The 20,570-nt window shown below is 40.6% G+C and overlaps 1 protein-coding gene across 1 annotated transcript in view; it reads right to left on the bottom strand.

The window, feature by feature from the left end:
* LOC110291106 (la-related protein 1B-like) overlaps nt 1-20,570 on the bottom strand; it is a 71,002-nt gene that overhangs the window by 1,129 nt on the left and 49,303 nt on the right. The window contains exons 3-7 of the mRNA XM_021158062.2: nt 14,197-14,303; nt 5,393-5,553; nt 4,850-4,994; nt 3,046-3,155; nt 2,086-2,213 (exon numbers count right to left, since the gene is read on the bottom strand). Of these exons, the coding sequence (XP_021013721.1) occupies nt 2,086-2,213; nt 3,046-3,155; nt 4,850-4,994; nt 5,393-5,553; nt 14,197-14,237 (585 nt within the window). The 5' untranslated portion in view covers nt 14,238-14,303. The remainder of the gene's footprint in view (nt 1-2,085; nt 2,214-3,045; nt 3,156-4,849; nt 4,995-5,392; nt 5,554-14,196; nt 14,304-20,570) is intronic.

Raw genomic sequence — 20,570 nt, 5'->3', positions numbered from 1 at the left:
CTTAAGATCCTGTGGCGGGTGTTGTGGGTAGCTGGCGAGTGTCAGCAGACCCTGCGCCCCAGCTGCCCCGGTGCTTTTCTGACCGGAAGAGCTTCACTCAGGATTCTGTGCTATAGTGACTAGACAGTATTATTGAGGATATGAAAGTTAAATCCATTTATAATGCAAGCAGGAATGGGGACATTGAAAATGTCTGCTTTGGAGTCTGTTTCAGTTTTGCAGTTATAAATCTAACTGTATATAGTTAGACTAATATTCTTTAATCTGAAAAATAAATTAAAACAATAACCATCTTCCCCTCTCCTCTGCTGTATTTAGAACTGAGGGTCTATGTTTGTGGCAAGCATAACATCTTTTCTACTTTTTAGGGTTCCCCTCCCCTCACTTCCCTTTTTTTGTAGTTATTTTCTTGATTTAACCTTTTGGTTTCCACTTGAAATCAAACCAATTAAAGTACCCACCACTTAACAGTCTTGAATTACTTTTTGATGCCAGGGACCCATCTGACCCAGAGCACTAGGTCTGAACACTAGGCTTAGCCCTGACTCTAAATTTATTTTGAAGAACCCCCAAATGCATATATCATTCACACACTATATAAAAAGCTATATGGATAAAAGCACATTAAAAAGTAGAGAATTGCTGCACTCTAGAGGCAGAGGCAGGTGGATATTTGTGAGTTCAAAGCCAGCCTGGCCTGCAGAGAGCAAACTCTAGGATTGGCTGCACAAAGAAAACCCTGTCTTGAAAAACAAAAACAAAACAAAACAACAACAATAAAGCAAATAAAAAAGAGAGGGAGGAAGAAGAGGACAGGGAGGAGGAGGAGTAAAGGGAAGAGGAAAAGGAGGAGGGGGAGAAGGAGGAGGAGGGGGGAGGAGGGAGAAGGAGGGAGAAGGAGGAGGAGGAAGAAGAGGAGAAGAGGAGAAAAGTTTGAGCTAGAGAGATGGCTCTCTCTCCAGCTAAAAGAACTGTCTATTCTTGCAGTGGACCAGAGTTGAGGTTCTCAACACCCACATCAGGTGGCTCATACCCTCTGTAATTCCAGCTCTAGGGATCCAAAACCCTCTTCTGGATTCTGTTGCCATACGTACTCACACACATTCTCAAATAAAATAATCGTTGAAAGAGAAGGTAAAAAGTTTGGGTGAGGATACAGCTTAGTAGTGACCACTTGCTCAGCATGTACAAGCAAGCCCTCAGCTCAATCCTTAGCACAGAAAACAGTTCAAAGCTAAACTAGACAAAACTGACGGAAAAGGTTTTACAGTTCTAGTATATCTCATCAGTCTAGAAACCATGTAAGTATGGTTATGCATCAAATTCAAATGCACTGACAACTGTATTATTATGTGATACATTCCCATTTGGGAAGTTCTCTCTGTGTGTGTGTGTGTGTGTGTGTGTGTGTGTTCATGAGTGTGCATGTGTCTGTGTGCGAGTTCATGTGGAGACAAGAAGTTGATGTCAGACATCTTCTTCTGCCAGCCTCCACCCTATCTTTGGAGATAGGGTCTTTCACTACACCTGGAACTCATGGATTGGGGTAGGCTGGCCGGCCATTGAGCATCAAGAATACACCTGTCTCTGCTTCCATACTCTGTCCCCAGTGTCAGGGTTACAGATGCACACTCAACTGTGCTCAGCTTTCCCATGGATGCTGGGGATACCTGATGTAAGTTTGGCAAGTTCTTTACCAACTGGGCTATCTCTCTATCCTCCATTTTTGGGAAATCAAAATGAAGAAAGTATATGGTAATTTTCTTATCTATTTTTGTGCCTGTTTTCAAAGTTCAATGTCAAAAGTTCAAAATTGCCAGGCGTGGTGGCGCACGCCTTTAATCCCAGCACTTGGGAGGCAGAGGCAGGCGGATTTCTGAGTTCGAGGCCAGCCTGGTCTACAGAGTGAGTTCCAGGACAGCCAGGACTACACAGAGAAACCCTGTCTCGAAAAACCAAAAAAAAAAAAAAAAAAAAAAGTTCAAAATTAACACCCCCAAATTTAAGATTAACATTATGAAAATTGGTTAAGTTATAAAGTAATACAAGTGATAAAAACAATAGAGAAAAGAAATTAAAACTTACATCAACACGGAAGTCTTCTAACTTTTTAAAACGGCTGAGGTATTCCCGAAGTTTCCGGTCAATAGGCTGGGTCTTAGATTGAGAATATTCCAGATAGGCCCAAAATTTTTCCAGTCCATATAGCTGGCCTTAATAACAAAAGAATATATGTTATATGGAACTAACAACCCTATTGTGCACAGGATCTCACCAGCAATAAACCACACACAATGAATGAGCAATGGTGGCAGTTAATATCTACTGATTGTTTACTATAGAACAGATACTACTTAGGTTTGTATCAAATATCGAACAATCTGAACCACATGTACATTGCCTGGGAGGATAGCTCCTCCTGTCAACATTACAGATGGGAACCCTGGAGCTGGCAAGGTAGAGGAACTGGCCTATGTCACATGGCTACTGAGAAAGGGATAGGGACAAAGACCTAAGGGTCTGGACCATAGCTTACATTCCTCGTGGTATAATTTTACCTTGCTAAGCAACCTTATTATGCTCGTGAGAAGGATCACCAATGAACAGCCATGTTTGTTGGGAAGTTAATGTTGACACATACCTGTGTAAGGTGAAGGCACCTCACTGGAGGAGACTTTTCACTGCATGGTAGGTACCCCACCCTCAGCAAGAACTATGACAGAGGGTTATCTTAAATGATTTGTCCCAAAGACAAAAACCTGCAGATTCCTTTCTTATTGTTTAAATTGCATGTGTGTTTGTGTGTGTGTGTATCTGCATGTTTGCACACATGTGTGAACATGCAAGTATATGCAGGCAAAGATGCACATGTGGGAAGATTCTTTTCAAAGCAGGTTCTTTCCTTGCACTGCATGGGGTTACAGGGAGCTTGCCAGGTTTGACACCAAGTGCCTTTACCCACTGAGTCATCTGGCCAGCTTTCCTTTCTTATTTATTGACCAATTCAAGTCTACAACTTCCAAAGAGAGTGGGTGTTTGTTTTACCAGATTCGTAGTCTTTTTTGGTTTCTTCTTGAAAATCCTTAAAAATTTCTTGTCTGAAATTTTTTTCCAGTCCATAACTATAAAACCTGAACAGACATTCTAACCCATACCTATGGAAAGAAAATAAAAGGCATAAAATTGTGGCTTTGCTAGAATAATTCAAGCACTTCATGCGAACACGGCACACACTGTAACAAGAGATCAGTTCAGTGTTTGTTTTGTTTTGTTTTCTGATACAGTGTCTCACTCTATACTCAAGGCTACCCTAGAACTCACTATGTAGTCTTAGCTGGACCTGAATTGCCATCCTTCTGCCTCAGCTTCATAAATGATGGAGTGGTACACAAATTTCTAACTGACATGCGTTATTTCCTAAGAAGTAGTGAAAAGATTCAGGGACACCATTTTAGATTTTTGTTTTTTCTTTTGGTTTTTTGAGACAGGGTTTCTCTGTGTAGCCCTGGCTGTCCTGTAACTCACTCTGTAGACCAGGCTGGCCTCGAACTCAGAAATCTGCCTGCCTCTGCTTCCCAAGTGCTAGGATTAAAGGCGTGCATCACCACTGCCCGGCTAGATTTTTCTTAAAGCAAAGATTAAATGGTGTGCTTGTTTTTTTGAATACACTCTTCCATCTGGAGAAGCCCACGTTTTTAACCTCTTCAGCTATAATGGTATATGCTTAACTGGATGGCTCCTGATGGTTACAAATTACATTCATAGCAGTCTATTGACAAGAGTACTATAAACTCACTTTACAAATCAAAAAAAGCATTCCCCTGTATTTTCTTATAAGCACTAGAGTACCCGGAACAAGTATATGACCGTGGATCAAAAACCAACAAGGACTCCAGCACTCAGGGGCAGAGCCACAGAGGACAGAGGGGCAGACTGGGAATGGACATTTAGCATGAGAAGTCTTGCTTTCCCTCATCTCAAGAAATCTTAACTCTGCGTTGCCTCTCAGTACGCACTAATCTGGGGCTATGCACGCATGTGCAGGAAGTCTACAATGATGGGGGCTTAAGAGAGCAGTTTTAACATTTCTTTTTATTTTATTTAGGGGTGTGTGTATGTGTGTGCCTGCTTGGCTGTGTGTACACCCCATGTGTTTAAGCACTCTGGGAGGCCAGAGAACATCAGATCCTCTTGGACTGGAGTCACACTTGGGAGCCACTTGCTATGAGTGCTGGGAGCTCAAGTGTTCTTCACTGAGACATTTCTCTAGCCAAGGGAGAACATTTAGCTCAGTGCTAGACCGAATCCCTACTGACCCTATCTTCTGATATCCGCAATCTCATGTAGGTCTCTCTTTCACTGTACCTGGGCCAGTTTGTATGAACAATACCATATGGTAGAAGAGATGCTGTCATTTCTAAGAAAAGGTTATTCAAGATACTGAGACTTCTGCCTTGGATGCTGCTATTCTTTCTTAAATCACTGCTCTGCCAGTAGGTACACTGAAAAGTACTCTATGGAGAGGCAGCCAGGAAATGATACCCTGGTCAGTGGCCAAGGGGAGAAGCCTGAGAAGACTCCGCAGAAAGGCTAGCCATGGAAATACCTTGAAGGAAACCTTATGAAGGGCCTTGGGCTGGGGCTATCTGGTGAGATGGGTCCCAGAGCATCCCCTCCCCTTTTAGGAGTTAACGAATGTTTGTTTTGAGTTTAGGAATTGTTTATTATTTAGCAACAGAAAACACATGCAATTCTCATTCCAGTTACATTGTGGTTATTGTCACAGCTCAAAACCAGACTACATGAAATTGTGCCTTTTTTTTTTTTAAAGCATTAGGAAACGTTTGACCTGTAATTCTCTTTTGCATCTTCCCAAGCAAGTTGTCTAAATTCCTCATACATTTTCCTATTAAAGTGGTCTCTGAGGAAGAAGGACCAGAAACGAAAGAGGGTATTCATTTCCTGTGACTGTCCAATTCCCAGGCGTTTTCTCTCTGGAAAGAGTTAATAAGGCAGCTTCAAATTAAACAAGCCTCTAAATGCCAAGAGAATGAGCATTTCATACAACTCATAATGAAAACAAAAAAGCAAAACAAAAAACAACACTAAAACCATCACTGAGATTCTCGGAAATCTGTTCAAGTTATAAATACTTGTCAATGTTAACAAGAAGAATACACTGAATTCATTTGCTAGTGTGTTTAAACTTTAAAAAAAGCACAGGAAAACATAAATGAAAGGAAGACTATCTTGGCCAAATATGAAGTGACAATTTAATTTTTAGAATTAAAACAATAACAGCAATACAGCTAGGCACAGCACGGGCATCTTACCACTTAGACTGAGCTCTACTGTAACGTCAGTGCGGTTAGGCATAGGACAGGCATCTTACCACTTAAGCACTTTCGGCGATATTTGTGGTACACTTGCTGGGTAAAGCCATTTTCCTTCAGCAGCTCATAAGAAGGATGCTGGACCTTTGGGAATGACTGAGGCGGGTAGCTGTAGCTTCCTGTGAGTGGCGCACCTTCTGAAGGTGAAGCATTTGAACTGCTGTTTGAGGAGAGGAAAAAGCCTTCAAAATAAAGTAGCAGTGGTTCACCCAAAACAAGAGGGCTGGACTCTCATCATGAGAGCTCATGTGAATGCTGGTGGACATGGAAGCTGCCTGTCCTTCCAGCTTCAGAGGTGGACACAGAAGATCCTGTCTAGCAGCTTCGCAGTATCAGCCATATTGGAGAGTCTAGGTTTGACCAAAAAAATCTCTGCCTTAACAAGTAGAATAGAGAGTAATTGAGGAGTAGTCCCAACATCACTTTCCGCCCTTTATGTGCCTGTGGTCACACACACACATGTGGAAAGAAGAAAAAGAAAACCTGCAAGAACATAGAGGGATCTTTACTGATCTCTCTCTATTACTGACTGCCTGAGTGGTGCAAAGCCAGCCTTAACTACTGACACAAGTGGACAGAGGAATGATATATATATGTATATATATATCATTATATATATGTGTATGTCACACATAGGATCACTCAGAACTAGTCACAAATGCACTAAACTCCAAGAACACAAGGAGAAAATCCAACAGCTCATTTACTCTCATAGGTTAATCAGCAGTTTAGCTGAGATTAGGTTTTGTCAGCATTATAATACTGGAAAACCTCAACTTAATTAACTAGATTGAAACGGAAGATGGGAATGTGAGAGAAAATCCAACATGGTAAAACTAACAAGCTCACCTTCTTAAAATCATACCTCCAACTGCCTACACCAGTCTCCTTCTGAAGTAGCTGCTGCCTGGTTCTCTTTTTCTATGTGAACCCATTGTCCAAGCTTAGGCCCTCGTCTTCTTCTTGGAGGAGGATTCCCAAGTCCTCCACCTCTACCTTGTCACCAAGACCTTCCTAAAGCCGTAAGACACATGGGCAGTTTTCAAAGTACAGGCCCCTGTGGGTACAGGGAAACCTTCCCAAAGCCAGCAAACCCAAAAAAGGCATGGCATGTTGACGTAAGCTGAGGCTGTGCTCAAAGCTTACTAATGACTGTATTCTTTGCTACCGTGTGCTTGCAATGAGAAAAAAATCAAATACCTTCACCTTCACTTTTGCATGCTTTTGATTGAGTGGAAAAATTAACTTGAAAATTAGTTCGAAACCACAGCCATAGAGCACTCATCTTTTCTGTCTGACAAAGGCTCAGGGGCTTCAGATCTGATGGTGGGAATGTTCTGAAAACCTTCATCAACCACATGCTGAAAAACAGGATGGGCTGGAGAACCAGCTCAGGCAGCACAGCACATACATCCACAACCCCAGCGCTTCGGGGATTGGGAAGTCAGGCAAATCCTGGGTGTCTGCTGAGCAGACCATGTGGCCAAAATGATGAAAGATCATGTCAAAACTAGGAAAGGTGGAGAGTGACAGAAGAAGGCAATCAATACTGACCTCTGCCCTTTATGCTTGCATGCATGGGGCACAAACTTACACATGAAAAGTTAGGACAGTGAACTTTCTTTTTTTTTTCTTGTTTTTTCTTTAATTTTATTTTTAATTTATTTTTTAAACTCCATTTTCATTCCCCACCCTCTGCCTCCGTCCACCCTCCGACTGATCCACATCCCACACCTCCTCCCCACCCCCCTGTCTCCACGTGGATGCTCCTACCCTCCCTCACCTGATCCCCCCCCCCCCACCATCTAAAGGAATGAACTAGAAACAATGCTTTCATGGTCTATTAAAAACGGAATGTCTTGTGGTAAAGCACTCATGACTAAGCTGTGAGGTCAATCAGCAGCTTTCTCACCAAGCATTGTTTTTAAAAAATATTTGTGTGGGCTGGAGAGATGGCTCAGTGGTTAAGAGCACTGACTGCTCTTCTGAAGGTCCTGCCTTCAAATCCCAGCAACCACATGGCTCACAACCACCTGTAATGAGGTCTAACACCCTCTTCTGGGGTGTCTGAAGGCAGCTACAGTGTATTTACACATAATAAATACATAAATAATTTAAAAATATTTATGTATTCATGTGTGCCAGGAAGAGCTGATCAGAAAGCTTTCTGGCAAGGAGCCTGCTGAGCAGCATGAGAGTGTAAGCTAGATCCCCAAACCCACATTTAAAAAAAATAAATCAAGCCATAGCACATGCTTGGAATCCCAGAGGTGGGAGGAATGGATGAAGGCACATCTCTGAGGCTTACAAGGTAACTAGCCTGGTGTATTCTATAGAAGTCCAAGGCTAGTCAAAGATCCTGTGTTGAAAAAAGGCAGACAGTGCCTAGGGAGGAACAACTAAAGTTATCCTGACCATGACGTGCTTGGAACACACTTATGAACACCTACATGCACACACAAACATGTACACATGTATACCCAAATACACATGGACATGTACATATACATATGGAATACCTCTGGGTAGCCATCTATGAGAAGTATAGTTAGGCCATACAATAATTTTGTATTTTAACATTTTGAGAAAAATGCTGCATTTTAGTTCTCCACTCGTGATGCAAGATGATTCCAAATTCTCTGCATCCCCACCAACATTCTCAGAAAGTTTCATACTTCTACAACCACCTTGGGCTATAACAAGACAGAACAAAATGGATTGGCTTAAACCACAGAAATATATTTCCTTAAATTCTAGAGGCTAGATGCTGAAGAACAAGAAGGCCAGTAGAAAAGGTGTTCTGGTTTTCTGTCAACTTGACACACACTAGAGTAGTGTGGGAAGAGGGAACCTCAATTGAGAAGCTATCTCCATCAGGGCCTATCTATGGGTGAGTTTGTGTGAGCATTCTCTTCATTAATGACTGATGTAGGAGGGACCAGCCCCCAAGGTATATGAAAGCAAGCCAGTAAGTGGTGATCTTCCTTGGTTTCTGTTTCAGTTCATGCCCTGAAATGCTATCCTGATGTCACTAAGTGATGAACTATGACCTGGGAGTTGTAAGATGAAATAAATTCTTCCTCTGCTGAGTCGGTCTTGGCCAATGTTTTATCACCACAACGGAGAAACAAACTGGGACACTTCGTGTGGTGGGTGGCTCACACCTGTATTTCCAGCATGTAGGAGACAGAGGGAAAACAGGTCACACTTCTGAGGCCAGCATGTTCTATATGGTATGTCCTAGACTGACCTGGGCTCCATCATGAATCCTTGTCTCAGAACCAATGCTGGGAAGAGAACTCACTAGCAAGCAATTGTCTAGTATGCACAGAGTCCTGGGTTTGAAATCAGCATCTTTCTATCCCCCAGTCAACTAGAGGTGATTTCTGGTGAACCTTCTCCTGACTTGCATGTGAATGTCATCTTGCTATGTCCTGTCTTCTGTTTAGGCACAAAGAAATATGCCTGACATCTTTGTCTCCTTATAAGCCTCCTTACGTGGAAAATGCATTTTACAACATCATTATGGCCTCATTTATCACATCCTTAAAGGCCCTGTCACCAAACACACTCACAAGAGGGGTTAGGCGTCAATACATGGATTCTGGGGTACATGAATTGGTTCACTGAACCTAGTGGCATCTCATTGTAGGTTTTCCCTTTTTTTCTTTCTTTTTTAGCTTTTGTCTAGCCAAAGACTATGTCATGATTCTTTTCCTGTGCTGGGTTTTCACTTGTATACCTTACCTTTTCTAGAGAAATGTCCATTTAAGTTTTACCTATTTTAAAATTAACTTTCTTTTTTCCTTTAAAGATTTTCCTTTAATTGCACATGTGTGAATGCAGGTGACTGGAGTCCAGAAAAGAATGCTGGTTCCTGTGGAGCTGGAGTAATCAGAGGTTGTGAATGTCCATAGGATGCTGGAAACTAAACTTGTGTCCTCTGCAAGAGAGTACACTTTCAGCCTCTCAGCCAGCTCTCAGGCCCCTCAGCCCCGAAGTTGGTTTTATTGTAGCTGCTGTTGTTGAGTTACAAGAAGGCTTTGTATGTTCTGGACTGAAATTCTCAATCAGGTACTGTCACTTCTCCATTCAGGTATATTATTCTATCGATGGCTGCACAGCTGCTGATCATTTTGATGTGGGCCATTTACCTTCTATCTTTTATTGTCTGGTTTTTACTTGTCACACTCATGGAAATGAAGCCAAATCCAATGGCATGAGGTTTTTTCTATGCTTCTTGGGAACTATATATAGTTTGAGTTCTTAAGATCAGGTTTGAAGTTTTTTACTTTGAGGGTTTTTTTTTTTTTAATATGGTATACAGCAAGGACCTAGGTTCAATAGTATGCACATGGATAATCAGTTTTCCCAACACTATAAATTGAAAAGATAATCTTTCCCCACTGAATAGTTTTGATACACCTGTCCAAAACAAACAAACAAACAAACAAACACAAAAACAAAACCTGATCACGCATGTGAGTGTTTATTTCTGGACTTCTAGTCTACTTCACTGGTCTATGTATCAGTTACTGACCAAGGAAACTTAGGGAAATAAGAGTTTGCTTTGATTCCCTAGAGCTGGAGTTACAGGTAAGCCTCCTGAGTGCTGATAACAGAACTCTGGTCTGCAAGAGCAGCACGTGCTCATAACAGCTGTAACAGCTGGGTTAGCGCTTCCCCAGCAGGAGTAACTTTCAAAGATAGAAAATGTTAGTTCTCTTAATTATTTTGTTTAAAGTTAGATTTAGCCATTCAGATCTTGCTGCAATTACACTGAATTTAACTTCTCTGTAAGAAAGCTATCAGAGTATTGGTAAAGAGTGTGGTCAATTTATAAATCTTTGGGTACCACTGATGCAACAGTGTTACACCTTCCAAACTATGAACATGGGATACCATTGCATCTATTTAGGACTTCTACATTTCTTTCACCATGTTTCGTTTTAACTTATTATTATATGTATAGTGGATGCAGGGGTATTCTTGAGCATTTGTCAAGATCAAAAGACAATCTCATAGACTCAGTTCTCTGTCTATCTTCACGTGGGTTCTGGAGGTTGAACTCAGGTCCGGAGGCTTGTGTAATAAGTGCTTTAAGTACAGAACCATCTTTCTTCTCTCACCCTACCCTCAATTTGATTTTTGTTTTGGGTATTCAAAACAAGGTTTCTCTGTATAGCCTTGGCTGTCCTGGAACTCACTCTGTAGACAAGACTGGCCTCAAACTCAGAGACTTGCCTGCCTCTGCCTCCTGAGAGCTGGGATTAAAGGAGTGTACCACTACACCTGGCTATGGTCATCTCATGGGCTTCATGGTTTGCAGTTTTGAATACACAAGTTTTTCACATCCTTGGCTAGATTTATTCCTGAATACTTAATTTTTGGATGCTAATATAAATACTAGTGCTTTGTAAATTTCCTTTTCATATTGCTCATTGGGGATATTTTGAGAAACAATGAACTTTTTTTTTAGGCAGTATTTTTCAAAAATCAACCTTAACATTTTCCTGTGTATTCCTGAGACTTGTACTATCCATAACAGTTGTTCATTTTCCTTTCCAGTTTGATGTCTTTTGTTTCTTTGTCTTCTCTTCTGGCTCTGGCTAGCACCTTTGACACAGTGTTAAGGATCAGCAGGGAACACACACTTCCTTTCTCTGAGGGTAGACCTGGCATGACTTATCACTGAGTACAACGTTTCTGACTTCTATCTTTCAAAAATACCTTTTCTCATATCGAGGACACTTCCTTTTATTCCTAAGTTTCTGAATTTTTAATCATGAAATGCCACATCAATTGAAATTACCAAGTATATGTTTTTTGTTCTTTAGTTCTATTAACATAGATTATAGAGATTTATTTTATGTTACTGAGATGTCACTCTCTTGGCCATTGTCAATACTTCTATTCATATGCTACTCAATTTTATTTTCTAGGATTTTTAAAAATTACTTTCCTGTCTATCTTTGAGAGAGAGAGAGAGAGAGAGACTTGTAATTTTGTTTCCTTTAAATGCATGGGAGAATTATTCACTTGGTCCAAGTCTTTTATTAAGAATATTCTGATTAGCAATTCAATCTCTTTTATTACAGGTCAGTTGAGATTTTACTTCTTCATAATTCAGTTGAAAGTATTGCTATAGTTTGGAGAGTGGCTTGATCACCAGTGTGGTGCCTGTGGGAGCTAATGGAACCTTTAAGAGGTAGAGTTAAATGGAGAGCCTTTAGGTCATAAACCTGTCAAGGGGATTGTGGGACCCTGGCCTTCTCTTTGCTCTTTTGCTTCCTGGCTATGGGAAAAATGGTTTTGCTGTGTCATGATGTGATTGCTGCCTGTGCCCACAGCACAGGTCCTTCTCAGCCCACAGCACAGGTCCATCTCAGCCCACTGTACAGGCCCATCTCAGACCACAGCACAGGTCTATCACAGACAACAACACAGGTCCATCACAGACATGTTGACAGATGCGAGCACACACCTTTAATCCTGACACTTGTGAGAGAGGAATAAGGTGATCTGAATTTGAGGTCAGCTTGGGCTACATAGTAAGAAAGTTTCTTACACCCAGAACCACCACCTCCTGCTCCTCTTCCTCCTCCCCCTCTACCTCTTCTTCTTCCTCTTTCTCTTCCTACTCTTTATCCTCCTCCTAATGGAAAGGTAAGTACCTCATGGAAACAGAGGACTTGCTGAGGAGAAAATAGTATGCTTAAATACAGGTAAAAAGCATCCAGTGACTATAGTGAGTAAAGAGTAGGAAAGTTAAACACCAGAGATCCAAGAGCACGGAGACTTTATTAAATGCTATGACATGTGTGTATTGTGAATCTGAAATAAAAACAATAAGAGGTGAAGAGGGGCTTCAGAGATGGCTCAGAGGTTAAGATCATTTACTGCTCTTGCAGAGGACCTAGGTTCAGTTCCTAGTACTCTCATGATGGCTCACAGCCACCTGTTCCAGGTGAACAATGCCATCTTCTGGTCTACAGGGGCTCCTGAACATACACAGTACACAGAAACTCACTCGCCCATACATATAAACAAAAAAATAGATTAAAAAATATTGAAGACAGTGGAAAATTTTTCTAACTGAATATAATAAACCAGAACTATCAGAGAAACATAATAGGGTAAGTATTATGTGCATAAAAATGTATGTCTGTAAATGTGAGTGACTTTAAATGCCATGGAGAATATGACAGTCAGGGTCAGTGGTTTGTAAATGGAAACTCACACAAGGAGATGGAGGTGTGGGGACAGTCTGAGGCACACAGTGAGACAAGAAAAACAGTCCTGGTGTGGTAGGACAAGCTAGAGGTCAGTGTGAGTTCATAAAGGGATTTCAAGGCAAAACACCCCAAATAAACAAAAGAAACCGGCAACAGCTACATTAGTATATGACAAGGCATCTAGGATAAAACCTAGTGGAAACACAATATGGGTATGACCTGTATTTATGTGTGGATAGGATTTTAATTCACTATCACTATCGATATTTATGGAGTGAGAGAGGTGAATGAACAAGTTATGCATGCTAATTATTAGCATGATAAAATATGCTCTTAGAAAAACATTTGCCAAGCATGGTGGCACACACCTTTAATCCCAGCGCTCAGGAAGCAGAGATGGGCAGATCTCTGAGTTTGAGACCATCCTAGTCTACAAAGTAGGTTCCAGGACAGCCAGGGCTACACAGAGAAACCCTGTCTTGAAAAGCCAGAGATAGTGGTCTGTAAACATACTGTTAACAAAGGAACAGACAAACAAGAAAACACAAAAACAACCTGCTCCTGGAACAAAACCCATTCAAAGCAGTGGGTTGAATACCACACAGTCTATCTGCTAAGGACACTGTATCTGATAAGAGCAGTGTACTCTAAATAAGGCACTCTAAATAGGTATTGAGAAAAACACATTTCAAGATTTCAAGTTTAAGGTGAAACCCCTAGCACTTGCTTTCATAAACTTAATCTTCCCTGGGGCCTGTAAAATGGCTCAGCAGAATAAAGTGTAAAACAGAAAAAACAATCAGACAGCAATTCGGAAATTATCTACTACCAACATGAAATAGGCGTTACCTAATTTTTTTTTTGTACTTATCATGTATGTAGGTGCACCTATATATACGCCATGACACTAGAGAACAGATTAGAAGATATTGCTTATCCTTCCACTGTGTGAGTCCTGGGGGTTAAATTCAGGTTGTCAAGCTCCACCCAGTGAGCCATCTCTGGGGCCCAAGAAATAGGTTTTAATTATACATCACTGCAATGGTTTATATTTTCACCTACTTTTGAGGTAAATAATTCTTGTAAAGTTAAAGAAAAAAAAACCACGTTCTGCTAATAGGTTATCTAAATTGTTTCTTCACAAGAGGAAAACAAAAATTCAAAATATTCTGTTCCTAAATTCTTAATATACTTTGAGAAAACCATTTAAGACAAAAAAAAAAAATCTCTTAACAATACCTCCGAGGAACCTACTAAGTGTCATGAAGAATCTAGGTCCTTTCTAAGGAAACTTTCCAGGGCTCACACCATTTACAGATCTGACACTACCCCTTTGTGAGAAAGATCTGAAATGGAAACACATCCCACTCACGTGTGCAGCCCTTGGAGAACCAGCCTGAGGTCTCTCCTGCGCTTGCTTCCTGTGGGCCTGCACTCCTTTCCTGCTCTGTGGGTGCTCACGGTTGTGTAATTATCTGTATATTAATTTCCAAATGCTTCCAATAGCAACTTAGTACTCTTCAGAAAACCTGAAGTGGCTGTGAGAGACAGTGCTGACAACCAGGTACCTGACAGAGGGTGGTCTTGGCCCATGATCCCTGGACTCCATCACCCACCCAACGTGATACTCTAGAGGGGGGTTTGTGGCGTGACTCGTCTTCCTCTTTCGTGGACTCTAAAGAAAAAGAAGGCAAACATTGCAATTTCTTTTAGTAGTATGAACTTCACAAGTAAATTAAAACCCTCTGACCGCAAGCCAACTCACACATTTTCACACTGCAGATGGCACATTGTGAAATCATATGAAGTCACAAAACCCAAACATCTCTTACAAAAGTTACAAAGCTGAACATGAAGGACTCTGACTTAGTTTGAGTACAGGCTAAATGAAATCCACACAGAATAACCCACTACATCCTTATTGTCTTTAACCACATGACTCCATGAAAAGAAGGCACAGCTCAGCATAAAGACATCACTACAGTGTGGTACACATCATTTTAAAGGGAATTGTTACGTTTTAAAGACGCACATGTTAAAAAGCCCCCTCTTGCACTGAGGCCGTACAGTTCGAGCCGCATAGTCCTGGGTGTTTGTACATTTATGCTGATGGCTTTTGGCCCTTTGACAACAGGACAAACTCTCAGTGTTTTGTTAACATCTTGCAGTCGGGGTGACTGATGTGCTGTGGGAGTCCCTGTAGGATAGGATGAATCCTGGGAGAGGCAGGCACTGCGGAGGGCATGGTATGAGCCACTGTTGCTGAAGTCATTTCTGAAAGATCAAACAGCTTCTACACTCACTTATTAATCGAGTCTGTAAAGTGGCTCTTTAAATGATTTAGATGGAAAATATTTTACTTTGAAAGTGAAGACAAATCTGAAAAACTCTGGGCCCAAGAGTTTTTTAATTCAAATATTTCAAATATCTTTAAAAGAATTTTTTAAAAACCCTTGGTAGTGTTAGCTAGTTTTACAACATTCTGTTGTGTTTTTAGTGAGCAGGTAAGATGGCTCAGCAGGTAAACATACCTTCTGCAAGGCTGGCAACCTAAGTTCTGCAGCAGAACCCATATGGTGCAGGAGAGGACAGATTACAGCAAGTCTGTCCTTGCACCTCCACACGTACACATGCATAGACACATAAATAATACAGTTTTTAAGAGAAAGCTTATATCCCTGCTATCTTTTATTTCCATTTCCTTACTGCTTTTCTTCCTCTGAGATGTCCAAGCTCTTAAGCTCAGTATTTTAATCTGTTACTATATATATATATATAGTAACAGATTATATATATAATCTGTATATATATTATTATATATAGTATATATATATAATAATATATATTATATATATAAATAATATATATAATATAATATATATGTAGTATATATATAGTATATATATATATATACACACACACACGTATATATATACACACACACATATACACACACACACACATATATATATACACACACACAAAATATTTTTCCTAATTGACTTTATATATGTGAAATCATACTTTATGCATCATGCTTTAAATTATTTGTACTTTATTCATTTGTCAAGCATGCGTTTCAGTACTGAAGAATATGTTATTATATAAATGTATCAAATCTACAGATTCTCTTACTGAAACATGTTATTTCCAATGCTTTGGCTTAATCAGCAATACTTGTACCATTGCTGGTGAACACATCTCGTACTGGTTTCGCCAGGGTTTATATGAATGGAAATGCCATCAAAGCAGATCTTCTGACCTCTCAAGATGGTCCTCACTATTCTACAGTGGGCCTCCAGCAGACACTCCCACCACCATCCAGCACATCAGACTTCTGCTGATTTCACATCCAAGTCAAAACCACTTTTTCTTCAGACTTGAGCATTTTCCCATCATAGGCTCTGAATGCTGTTTGTATTTCCTGGGTAGTTACAGTGACCTTGAGCATGTTTGCACGAACCTACTTAAAATCCCCCTTCTGGGAGCTTACCACTGACTTCTACTCAGCTGTTTGTCCTGCAAGACAAGGGAGCCAGAAGATGGAGCAAGTAGCAGGGGCAAGCGTGCAGGCTCCGTTTCTGTGGTCCTTGTGATTCACAAATAACAGTTCCTTCTTTCAGTCCATAAATATTATCAATTACTTGTCTGCATCTATCTGCATAGACTTGTGTAGGTGCAAATCTGTCAAGTCGAACCCGAACTTCCACACATGCCACTGTTCCTCCTAAGACTTCTCTCCCATTCTCCAGTTGTTCTGAAGAGTCCATGAGACCGGCTTCCACTCAGAACCCTGCCGGGCAAAGGCCCATCTTTGCTTACCTGTTCCATCTATTGCCATTCTCCACTTCAATTCTAGTTTCCCAATAGCTGTCCTGCTTCCTTGGTGTGTAGTTTTTCAGGTGAGTTTTCCCTTATCTCTGAAAGTCCTGACCTTCATCTTGTGTACAACCAGTTGACCCTGTGTCTTTCAATACCCAGCACAGATGCTGGGGCACGGGAGACACTTGAGCACCTCCTGCCAGCAGACTGAGTATGCTTTGAGTCCTCTGGGCTTTTTCCATTTGTTGTTTCAGCTAGAGCTGGGATTTGAAATACTTCCCAGAGGCCTATGTGTGAATAGCTTGGTACTCAGATTGGCACTGTTGGAAATGCTGGAAACTACTACAGAAGAAGAGCTCAGTGGGAAGTCAAGCCACACAGGCAGGGGCATGCCTGCCTCTGTCCCTCCCCTTCCCACACAAGCTCCCATCCCAAATCCAAAGGCAAAAGCACCAAGTGGCCATGGACCGGATTCTTAAAAGTCTAAGCTTAAACTCCTCCCTCTTATGAGTTTCCCAGATATTTTGTCTCAGCATTAGAAAGCTGAGTCGGTTTCATTAGCCTATTAATGTTTACTCTTATCGGTCATCTCATTAGATCCCTGAAAACAACAGCCACAGTGAGCCTGAAAACCAGTGTCTGTTTGAGTGGCTCTCAGAGGGAATGTCAAATTTAATTCAGGTGTGTTCATGCTATTTTACTTCTGCCAAAATAGCACAGAGTCTTGAAAATAAGAATGAACATAAACTGGAAAAATGTCAGATCAAGCACTAAAGTGAAAGAAATGCCAAACATCTAGATCAACAGCTTCCTGGGCAGTGATCTCTGATTNTGATTCCCACTCATCAGGGGTGTTTGCCCAAGGAAATAATGTCTGAAGTAATAAATAATGTAAGCCTTGGAAATCCTGAGCCTAGAGCCCAATAATATGAAATTATAAGAAACATATATAAGTAAGAAATAAGAACATTTGTCAAAGGACAGGGGAGAAGTTTAGGAATCCACCAATTAGCAGCGCTAGGACACCTAAAAACAGTGGCTGAAGCAGGTTACCAGGAAGCAGATTATGAATTCATGAGTCCACAATGAAACGTTAAGACTCGGTTACTTTCAAAGGTTGCTGGGGTACCAACTTACTGTTTTAAAATTTGATAAACTGAATCATAAGAAACAAGAGTTTGTCCTACAAAAATTTAGTTTCAAAATGAACAAAGAGTTGATAGAGTTCTTCCCCCGCCCCTTTTTTCATGAGACAGAGTCTCACTATGTGCCACGCGCTCTGGTCGAGTCAGCTTAAGCCGAGAGGCTTGAAAGTCAAATATGTCACCCAACTTCCTTATTGTCTTCTGCATAAAAAGTCTGATGCTCGATTTGAAAAATACATTCAGATCCAACACGACCTCTCCTGTGTGTGTCAGTCTGTCAAATTCATCCGATGCTTTGTCCACCCGCGACTAGAGACCTGTTCCACGCAGACAAAGGGGCCCAGAGGGTCTGCGGCAACTATGTAGCTCTGGCTGGCCTGGAACTCCCTATGTAGAACAGGTTGCCTTGAGTTCAATAGAAATTTGCCTGCCTCCACCTTCCTTTGCTGGACTTTTGAACCAAATAATTCTGTGTAAGAAATACAAAGGAACTAGGTTACTATTAACACTTGACCAAAGCAGAGGGTTAGGAAATTTTCATGAAGGCCTACTGTAAAAGCCAAGCAAAGTCTGTGTCCTTAAGCCATTAGCATCCTGCAACTCGTGAAGAAGTATTTCCAGAGAGATGATGCAACTGCGAGCCTGAGTTTGAAGAACCAGAAACAAGTAGACGTGAAGGTTAGTCAAGATAAGGAATGAACACCAAACCACCAATGAATAAAATCAGGTGAGATTGGCACATGGCAGCCCTTATGCAACCTCCTGGTTTTATCTGTGCCTGACTATTTAAAAATCAAGTGACAAGGCCTGTTCATTACATTTACACGCTTATATGTAGGGGTGTGAGGTATGGGCAAGTGTGGAGGTCAGAGGACAACTCAGGGCCAGTTCTCTCCTATCACATGGACTTGAATTCAGGTCACAAGGCTTGGTAGCAAGCACTTTTACACAATAAGTCATCTTGACTGCCCCACAAAAGAAAAGATTTTTTATTTCATATTTGAACTTGATTCAAGCGTTAATATTAATTTGATATACCAGTAAGGATATAGCAGTTTTATGAAGACTTTGATCTATTTTTAACTCAAAAATTTTCAAATTTGGATAGCCCATTCATTATAATACTTTGACATAAAATTATTAAAAATAGTTCAACTCAAATAAGATATTTATAGCAGGTATTAAAATACTATTAAAATATGCATAATAGGGACTAGAGGGCTGGCTCAGTGGTTAATAGAACTGGCTTCTCTTCCAGAAGACCCAGGTTCAATTCCCAGCACCCACATGGCAATTCAAAACCATCTGTAACTCCAGTCCCAAAAGATCTGACACCTTATTCTGGCCTCCATAGGCAGCAAGCACACATGTGGTACATACACATACATGCAACTCAAACACACAGACAAAATAAATAACTTAAAATACGCATATATAAACAACTAGCCTGAAAGAATAGATCAATATTAATTACTGTTAATCAAAACTATAGGTCTTATCATATACATGAATGATCATAGTATTGTTTAGAATAGACAAAACTGGAAACAATCCAAATGTCCACTATTAATCAAAATGCTTATACATACATAGAACAAAAGGGATAAAACATTGATCTGTATAATGACCCTCAGTTGTAAGACTGGCTATTATATGAAGGCTGCCCCATAGCCACTTGTAGTATGTTCCAACTATACATTTTCTGGGAACTGAAAAACAACAACAAACAAAGAAAAGCAAAGCCACAAAGAAGTAAGTGTATAGCTGTTGTGGATTGCCCTTGTGCTGTTTGTATTTCGATGTTAATTCTGCTCCCTTAGGAGGGGCTGCCCCGACAAGGAGTGGATCAAGTGTTCAGGTGATTCCATATGAACCTTCTCCTCATTTTAACTGGTCAATAAAGATGGCAGAAGCCAATCGCTGGGTGAAGGATAAGGTGGGATTTCCCGGTTCCAGGAGGAAAAGGAGGAGAGAGAGAGGGAGAGGGATTCTGAAGAGGTTATGGAGTGGATAGGAAGTAGCAGACATGTAACTCTTGGGGGGTGGGGTGGGGGCGCAATAGTTTGTAGCCTCTGCAGCCACCTAAGGAGGATGGGGCAAGGTTGTCTTTGCCCAGCCATTGAGTAACTGGCTAGTTTTTAAATATAAAGGCTGCCTGGTGTTTCCCATCTGCGGCGACTCAGGTAGGGCTGAGAAAGAGCACTGACCGGAGGGTTGTTAGAGGCTTGGCGAAGCTAGCCATGGGAGTTGGGTGGGACGTCAATGCCAGCACTTGGCAAGGAACAAGTGTGCATTAAAATTACATGTTACAGGTAGCTGCTGCCAATGGCTGAAGGCATGTGCTGACATCACTAACAGTGGTAAGAGGGAGTGTTCAGCACAGGGCATTGCTGAACACTGGAGGGGTTGCTGATGTGCAACTATAGCATTTACTGAAATTCAAATGATAGCACCAAAGTGGGTAAATTTTAATGATATGTAAACTATAGTTAAAAAAAAAAAAAACCTGTAACAACAAATCAGGCCATCTGTTCTTTGGGATACCATACTACAAACCAGCTATAATTGATCCAGAATTTGCTAAAAGCTTATGAAGGCGTTAATATCTCATAAGCTAAATAGTGGTTAGCAAAATGTGACCCTAACAGCACCCGTGAGGGGAGCTTGTTAGCCATGTGCATCCTGAGATTCCACCTATAACTTACTATACCATATATATATATATCTTACTATATATATATATAACTTATATATATATAACTTTTATATATATATATAACTTACTATACCTTATATACCTATAACTTACTATACCTTATATATATACCTATAACTTACTATACCTTATATATATATATACCTATAACTTACTATACCTTATTTATATACCTATAACTTACTATACCTTATATATATATATACCTATAACTTACTATACCTTATATATACCTATAACTTACTATACCTTATATATA

This window comes from Mus caroli, chromosome 3 (genome assembly GCF_900094665.2).
Source record: "Mus caroli chromosome 3, CAROLI_EIJ_v1.1, whole genome shotgun sequence".
Classification (NCBI taxonomy): domain Eukaryota; kingdom Metazoa; phylum Chordata; class Mammalia; order Rodentia; family Muridae; genus Mus; species Mus caroli.
The sequence above is the reverse complement of the archived record's forward strand: the minus strand, read 5'-3'. Positions and strand labels throughout refer to the sequence as shown.